General features: G+C 35.4%; 1 protein-coding gene across 1 annotated transcript; it reads left to right on the top strand.

Moving 5' to 3' along the window:
• Positions 1-4,190: 4,190 nt before the first annotated feature.
• On the top strand, positions 4,191-8,173 carry LOC130050259 (E3 ubiquitin-protein ligase TRIM71-like). The gene is made up of 2 exons (XM_056149857.1): positions 4,191-4,266; positions 5,548-8,173. Exon 2 carries the CDS (start codon positions 5,578-5,580, stop codon positions 7,258-7,260), a length of 1,683 nt encoding a protein of 560 aa, XP_056005832.1. The 5' UTR covers positions 4,191-4,266; positions 5,548-5,577; the 3' UTR covers positions 7,261-8,173.
• Positions 8,174-8,715: the final 542 nt, after the last annotated feature.

The raw sequence follows: 8,715 nt of genomic DNA, 5'->3' as shown, positions 1-8,715 counted from the left end.
ATGAATTTTGGAATAAAATCAAAAAGCTTGGACCAAGAAATACAATATATATTCCAATGGAGGTCACAGATACAGATGGAAATATCATTACTAATGAACGAGAAGTTTTAAATAGATGGCAAAATTGATTTCCAAAATTTGTATAACGGTAGCGTGAATACTGATTTTTTTCAAGATCATTACGATAGTTCAAGGCTAGAAAAAACAAGGTTGGAAAATAATATGAAACTTCAATCATTCATCTGCAATGAAGAATTAAATTATGATATATCGCTAGAAGAAATTTCTGATATTGTACTGCACTCTAAATCTAAATCTGCTAGTGGGTATGATGAAATTCCATATAGTGTTCTAAAATTCCCAATGATAATAAAAACATTACGTAATCTCTTTCAACTTATATTTGATTCAAGTATCATCCCTTCCATCTGGAGGAAAGCTGTCATATGTCCTATTCTTAAGGATTCCTCCTCGGACAAACGCCTGCCAATGAATTACCGAGGTATCAGTCTCCTATCCTGTATCAGTAAGCTTTATAGTGCATTTATTAATAAAAGGCTTGTTACTTACTTGGAGAATACTGATATTTTGGCAGATGAACAAAATGGTTTTAGAAGAGGGAAATCCTGTGAAGATCACGTATTTACTTTGAACAGTCTAATTCAGAATAATAAAAATCTGTATGTTGCATTTATTGATCTAAAGAAGTGTTTTGATTTTGTAGATAGAGACATGATGCTGTATAAACTTCTGTTGAATGATGTAAATGGTAAAATGTATAACTCGATCAAGAATATTTACCAAAGTTCAGAGTCATGAGTTCGAGTAAATGGAAAACTTACAAACTGGTTTAGCTGTAAAACTGGTGTTAAACAGGGGGATAACTTATCTCCAACTCTATTTTCGATTTTTGCAATTGACCTTGTTCATGAAATAAACTCTTTGGATGTGGGTGTAAATATCGCAGATGAAAAGCTGTCCGTTTTATTATATGCAGACGATATAGCCTTAATAGCTAAGACACCGGAAGAATTACAATGTATGCTACAAAAACTGCACAACTGGTGCAGGCGTTGGAGAGTCCTTATAAATACTGAAAAATCCAAATGTATGCACTTCCGTAAAACTAGAACAAAAGGAACAGAGTTTGAATTCACTATTGGAACAAATACATTAGAAATAGTAGATAGCCATAAATATCTTGGAATCATATTTACTTACACTGGAAATTTTACAAAAAATGCAGAAAACCTTGCTAAAGCTGGAGGACGGGCACTTGGAAAAATTATTTCTACAATACACAATAATAAAGAATTTGGATTCACTGCTTACGAAAAATTATTTTACTCTTGCGTTTTACCTATATTAGACTATTCGTCCAGTGTTTGGGGGTTCAAAAAATTCCAGTCAATAGATAATGTTCAAAATCGAGCCATTAGATATTTTTAGGGAGTACATCGTTTTGCGCCTTTATTGGCAATCTATGGAGATACGGGGTGGATACCCAGTCAATATCGTCGATGGATTAATATGATAAGATTTTGGAATAGAGTATTGTTATTTGACAGTGAACGCATTACTAGAAAAGTGTTTGAAATGGATTATGATATATGTACAAACAACTGGTGTAGTGCTCTGAAAGAAATTTTGCAAAATTTGGAACTGGAAAGTTATTTTGACTCAAAATTGTTAATAGAAATGAATGTTCTTCAAACAAATATGCATTACTATTACTCCAATATCTGGAAAAATGAAGTATTTAAAGTACCTAAATTACGAACTTATGTGTCTATAAAATCAACCTTTGGTCGAGAAAATTGTGTAACATTGGATATGCCAAAATACTTTAGGTCAATTATGTCGCAGTTTAGATGTGGTATTTTACCTTTAAGAATATATTATGGGGAACCTGCTGTTGAAAGAATATGCTTATTGTGTTCATTAAATTGTGTGGAAGACGAAATTCATTTTTTACTCTATTGTCCATTGTATTCTAAACTCAGAATAACTTTGTTTGAAAACACGGGATTTGATCAAATGTCAATGTCAGATGTAGAGATTCTTCGAATGTTAATAACAAACTACCCAAGACAATTAGCAAAATACTTGTACTCCTCCTTTTCTCTTAGACAATCTATTATATTTGGAAAAATCAACAAATGAGCTATTTATACATTATATACTTATTATACATGTATACACATGTACATGTATATATAATTATAGAAAATGTTATTATGCGCAATTATTTGCATTATATATTATTATATCAACGTTTAAAGAGGCATATAGGCCCGACGGGCCGGGTGTTTATTGATTTGAATATTGTGATAAAATTGGATGTATGAATATATATACACATGCCACTATAATAAATAAAATTACTTACTTAAAATTACTTACTATGATTGTATGCAAAACTTTGATCCCCTATTGTGGCCCCATCCTACCCCCGGGGGCATGATTTCAACAAAATTGAATCTGCACTATGTCAGAAAGCTTTCTTGCACATATCCACTTTCCTGGCCCGGTAGTTTGTTTTTTTTTTTTTGTTTTTTTTTTGTTTTTTTTTTTTTTTTTTTTTTTAGAAGATTTCCCCTATATTTTTGTATGTAAAACTTTGATCCCCTATTGTGGCCTTATCCTTTAAAAAAAAACTTGAATCTGCACTATGTCAGAAAGCGTTCATGTAAATCTCAGTTTTTCTGGCTTAGTGGTTCTTAAGATGAAATTTTTTAAAGATCTTTCCTTTATATATCTGTATGTAAAATTTGATCCCCTATTGTGGCCCCATTTAACCTCCGGGGTCCATGATTTTAACAAACTTGAATCTGCACTATGTCAGGGAATTTTCATGTAAATTTCAGCTCTTCTGGCCCAGTGGTTCTTGAGAAGATTTTTCCTATATATTTGTATGTAAAACTTTTTTGTGCTTATCTCCCCTTTGAAGGGGGCATGGCCCTTCATTTGAACAAACTTGAAAACCCTTCACCAAAGAATGCTTTTGGCCAAGTTGATTATAATTGGCCCAATGGTTCTGGATAAGAAGTCGAAAATGTAAAAAGTTTACAGACGGACGGACAGGCAATCAGGTGAGCTAAAAACGGATGTCCCGTGTCATAGTAGTTGTGGCACGGTGAAGAACCCTCAAAGCGCCGAGCATAGGCCTAAATTTGAAGCCCTTCAGCAGTATTGGTGACGCCTCCATATGAGTGAAAAATTCTCGAGAGGACGTTAAACAAGACACAATCAATCAATCACGAAAAAATCAAACGATCCGCTCCCGAATCTGTCAATCGATCTAGCGTAGAAAAATATATGATATTAAAGGGTATCTTTTATCTTAGTTCAAGTTATGGCAAATGATATAGGTACATCCCAAATAAATTGTTTAACTAACATAACGATATTGTTGTCATTTAATTTCTTTTCGTTTAAAATGTCCTTTTTTATGAATAAATGTTTAGATATTCGGGTTGACAGCTCGATGAAATTTCATAGAAGCAGTGTGTAGATGGGATATTATCATGAAGTCCAGAGGTGATGTCCAGAGGCGATGTCCCGCGGGAAATTGTAAGGAGATACTTTACATCGTGATAATGGCTGACCTCCTTTTAGCAGTTTAAAACATGGATGAAAATATAAATATCAGCAATATTTGCCTATTCATTTCAAAATCCATCGCCTAGATGAGTAGCTCAGTAGGTTAGCACGTCGACCATTGAACTGTAGATCTCGGGTTCGAGTCCAGTAGGGGTTTTAAATTTTTATCAGATTGCTTTCTTTTTTACTAAATAAAGTAAATTTGAAAGTTTTCAAATTCAAAATAGTGTTGTAAATATCCTCTACTTTTTATCCATATCAAACTTCTCCGGTGTAGCATACCTCCTTATAACAGTACAATTTCTCTGGCGTAGCATACCTCCTTATAACAGTACAATTTCTCCGGTGTAGCAAACCTCCTTATAACAGTACAATTTCTGTGACATTACGAATGAAATGCAAGATCAATTCTTTTTACTTCTATAACGCGCACTTGCCAATTTGTACATAGTCATGTTTAATACACCCCCCCCCCTTTATTTTGTAATAGTACAAAAGCTAATTCAAAATTTGATAACAATGTGGACTTTAAATCTATTGAAGCAGTAGATAACACGTACTTATGTAGTGTATACAGGGTCGATCTCGTCACGTACAGGTATTTAAAGCACGGGACTACACGGAAGGTCGAAAGAAAAGGGAAGCCATGTTGGATTTTTACAGGTGACACAAAATTATTACTATTATGTTAACATCACAGTGCCACCAAATCATTATAAATGTATAATAAGATATGTGTTTGATCAGAATTATTAATGAGACAGGGATCGAAATTAACTTTTTTCACTACTAGCAAATTTTAGCTAGTGGAGTATTTTCCAACTAGCAAAATTGGAACTTTTACTAGCATTTTTCAATCGATGGTTGTTTTACAGGAATTTAAGAAAACAAGCGTGTATCTATATCAAAATATAGGAAAAAATCTTTTAAAATCTTCTTTAAAGTGCAATAATAAAAATAATATTGAGAATTCTTTCATTTAAAATTTAATGAATTATCAGACAACATCCATGTACATGTATCATTGGTGCATGATGAGAGTCATAGGGTACATTTGTGCGGCGAACTCGTTGTCCAGAGATCTACCACCTATTTACAACATCATGTGGTTTGAAATCTTGAAGACTGTTTGTGCCAATTCAAACTGTATGTTCAAAGCTTTTGGAAATTTCATCTAAAAATTCTAGTTGAAAAAAAAACACTCCGAACTCTAAGTGTTTGACTATGGACTACAGAAGGACACCGCGTGAAGCGGTGACACTAACACTTTCATGTGTTGTTTCATGTAAACACGGACGAGATCAACATGCTTGCTATTTAAATCAGACGTCTCTGAGACGCCCAAAGTGTACATGAAGTAGGCCATCTTCGACATCACTGACTGAGATGACCTTGGCCTTAGTTGTTTATTCGATCCATGTTTACTTTTCCAATATTTGTATATTCATTCTGTAAAGCGTTTCTATGCAAAAATTATTGTTAACTTATTGTAAACTTCAAAGTACAGCCAATAAACCAAGGAAATCCGGAAAAAGAGATCGGTTTCTTTTTCACTCGCAAAAAGTTGTGATCACTTGTGATTTTTCACTCGCAATTTTAATTTCTAACTCGCATTTAGCGAGTATTTCCCCTTAATTTCGTTGCCTAACTGAGACAGGTTTGATGACACTGGTCATTATAACGTGAATTTTAGAAATTCGGGGGAGGGGGGAGGGTGATGTAGTACATGTATATATTTGTACTATACGTACATATAAATGTATGATGAAAATATAATAATAATCTATCCTGGTATAATTCTAGCGTGTAAAATTGTTTATTGAAGTTCCCATCTAAACGATTTATATCCAATGTTTATTTATAAACGATTTATATCCAATATTTATTTCATGTCCTGCAATTGAAAACTGACACTAAAAATAATGTTCATTTCTCTATTAACAGTGAACTAATCATGTGACCCAGACACCAGACATGCTGCAACCCCGGCGCAGTGCCCAAGACGTCCTACTGTGTGACTCCTGTGAAACTGCCCCCCTACAGAGTCACTGTGAACGTTGTAATATAAATCTCTGTACTAACTGTGTAGGAAAACATCTCTTGGATTCGTCTAGAAAACACCAAGTCATACCGTTCATCGAGAGAAGTTCTACTCCTAACTACCCAAAATGCCACAGCCACCCCGACAAACAGTGTGAACTTCACTGTAAGAAATGCGACCTTCCCGTCTGTTCTACCTGCGCCTTATTTGGTAAACATAAAGGTCACGATATATCAGATATTCAGAAAGAACTCAGCGCTAAAACACAAGATTTACGAAAAGATTTGGAAGAAATCGAGACCAGAATTTACCCTCGATATGAAGAAATTGTCTCCGATGTCCAAACTGAGAAAGCCGAGTTAGAAAGGAAGTACGGGAAACTGACCACAGCTGCCGACCAACAAGGAGAAGCCTTACACCGGGAGATCACCGCCATTGTCAACAAACGGAAATCCGACATAGCGGAGATGAAAACAAAACATCTGGCTGTCTTAAATAAAAACACAGATGAAATCACACACAGTATTACTGAACTCAAACAAATCATTCTAAATCTGAAGGCAATATTGGAATCCAATGACGTCTCCCTAATCTCTACCTACAAATCTAGGAATGCCGAGTTCAGGAGATTACCCCCAAAAGTCCAAGTTACATTACCAAGTTTGTCAGCTCAGAAAATAAACACAGAACAGCTCCGTGAAATGTTTGGTTCTCTGTCGCCATTATCCATTAACACAGAAGAACAAGGTTACATAATGAAGTCAGCAGAAGCTGTATCGTCTCCTCCAGTCAAACCACTGCTTGATGAACCGCGCGTCACCGCCACCATAGACACTGGGTATAGCAGACTATACGGTGTTAGCTGTGTCAGTGAAGAACAAGTCTGGACACGCGGGGATAACGAAATCATGAAGCTCCTCAACCTCCGGAGTAAACTACTGACATCAATACAAACCAAGTCAGGGAGACAACCAGGGGGCATAGCAGTGACACGGGACGGGGATCTTGTTTATACTGACTATAGAGATAAGACTATAAACCTGGTCAAGAATAAAGAGATACAGACCGTGATCACACTACAGAGGTGGATGTCTTTCATACTACAGGGGTGGGGACCTCACGGTGTCTGCCGTACCGCCTCTGGTGATCTCCTGGTTACCATGAACAGTGATGATGGAAAACAATCCAAAGTCGTGCGTTACTCTGGCTCCACAGAGAAACAAAGCATTCAGTTTGATGATCAGGGCCGTCCTCTCTATTCACGTGCTCGTCACATCAGTGAAAACAGGAACCTGGATATCTGTGTGGTTGACTGGGACGTTGATGCAGTAGTGGTGGTCAATCAGTCAGGAAAACTCCGATTTAGATACACTGGTCATCCCTCTAATACCAAGCAATCATTTACTCCAGTCGGCATCACTACAGACAGCCAGAGTCACATCCTGACAGCAGACTATAGAAATCACCGTATCCACATCCTAGATCAGGACGGACAGTTCCTCCGTTACATTCACTGTGATTTACGCGGTCCATTTGGTTTATGTGTGGACATCAGAGACAACCTCTTTGTGGCTGAGTGTGTCACTGCTAAAGTGAAGAAAATCCAATATCTATAAACGGTGTTAATTACACATCTCAACACTGTGTTAATTACAGATCCAAACACCGTGTTAATTACAGATCTAAGCACGGTGTTAATTACAGATATAAAAACCATGTTAATTACCTAGCTATTTAAACCTACATGTATATGTACTTAAAGTAGCTATTTCTACTTAATACTTTTACCTGTTTTAGGAAATATAAATAAATAATGATTAAGGCGCATCTTTTTAACAGGTCAGTCGTTTTATGTAGCATGTTGTGCATCTGCACTGCAAAATTCGGAGTGTAAATTTGAATACTTTATGAGGGTGGAGAATGCAAAGGAAATGCATGATAATTCGCCCCAAAAAACTTTGATGTAAAAATGCATGACGGTAAACTTTAAAATTAATACAGATTTGTAAAACATTCTACACTTTTTATCACGTAGCTTTGATCATAAGCTCCTAAAAAATGGAACTGGGTGTTGTTATTGATGCAAATTTGAAAGGTTAGAAAGTAAACATTTTTTGTCCAATATTTTTGTGGTATTCATCGTCAGTGTAAGTGAATCAAGATCTTTGGTACACACCATATTGCACCGTTCCTGCGTTTGACCACGAAATGCAAGTAAAGGAAAAAGTAGTTAAAAATAGCTACCTGGAGTAGGTTTAAATACCTACGTAGCTATAAGTAGCTACGTAGGTAGAAATAGTCTTTGGACTGGACCTGTTTAAAACTGTAAGTAATTACAACTATGTGATGCTTACAAAAGTGTGTATGATGTGTAATTAACATGTGTATTGATAAAGTTATATTTATCTTGGGCGTATATTGAACATTATTCTGTTTGTCAAGTTTTAAATTACAGTGTATATCTTTTGGTATTTGTATTATGTTTCAATGTATATATTATAGATAAACATTTATAGAATACAATCTTACATTATGACTGAGTACTTACTTAGCTGTGTAGTACAGTAACATATAGTGACCCCCAAACGTCCGGTCTTCTGATCCAAGGTCACAGTCTTCTGTTTACCATCAATGACGTCACAACGCGTATCTCCACAGTCCTACAAAATCAACACAGACAAATAGAAATCTTATCAAACTCAATTTCCAAGAATATCGTATTAATTTACCTCAACAAAGTACAGATTTGATTTAGACAATCTTAACAATATTAACACTTATTAATGGTAAAACTATGATTTATCATCAGATTTTGTAAATTGATTAGCTCACCGGGACGATTTCCAGACCACAGGGGCTCGGTTGTCAGATACTGAAGTTTTGTATCATTTGTTCCCGAATAATAAATTGGAAGTTTTGTATGATTTGTGTCCGAATAATAGATTATATAAATAAAACCCACCACCAAAATTCGGTTGGTTTTTTGTTGTGTTTTTTTGAGGTTTTAAAAAAGGTGTATCATGTGTACATAATAATAACCGAGCCCCTGTGCTTCAAATTTAGGCCTATGC

Source organism: Ostrea edulis, chromosome 9 (assembly GCF_947568905.1).
Source record: "Ostrea edulis chromosome 9, xbOstEdul1.1, whole genome shotgun sequence".
Classification (NCBI taxonomy): domain Eukaryota; kingdom Metazoa; phylum Mollusca; class Bivalvia; order Ostreida; family Ostreidae; genus Ostrea; species Ostrea edulis.
Note: the sequence above shows the minus strand (reverse complement) of the source record. Positions and strands in the feature narration are given on the sequence as shown.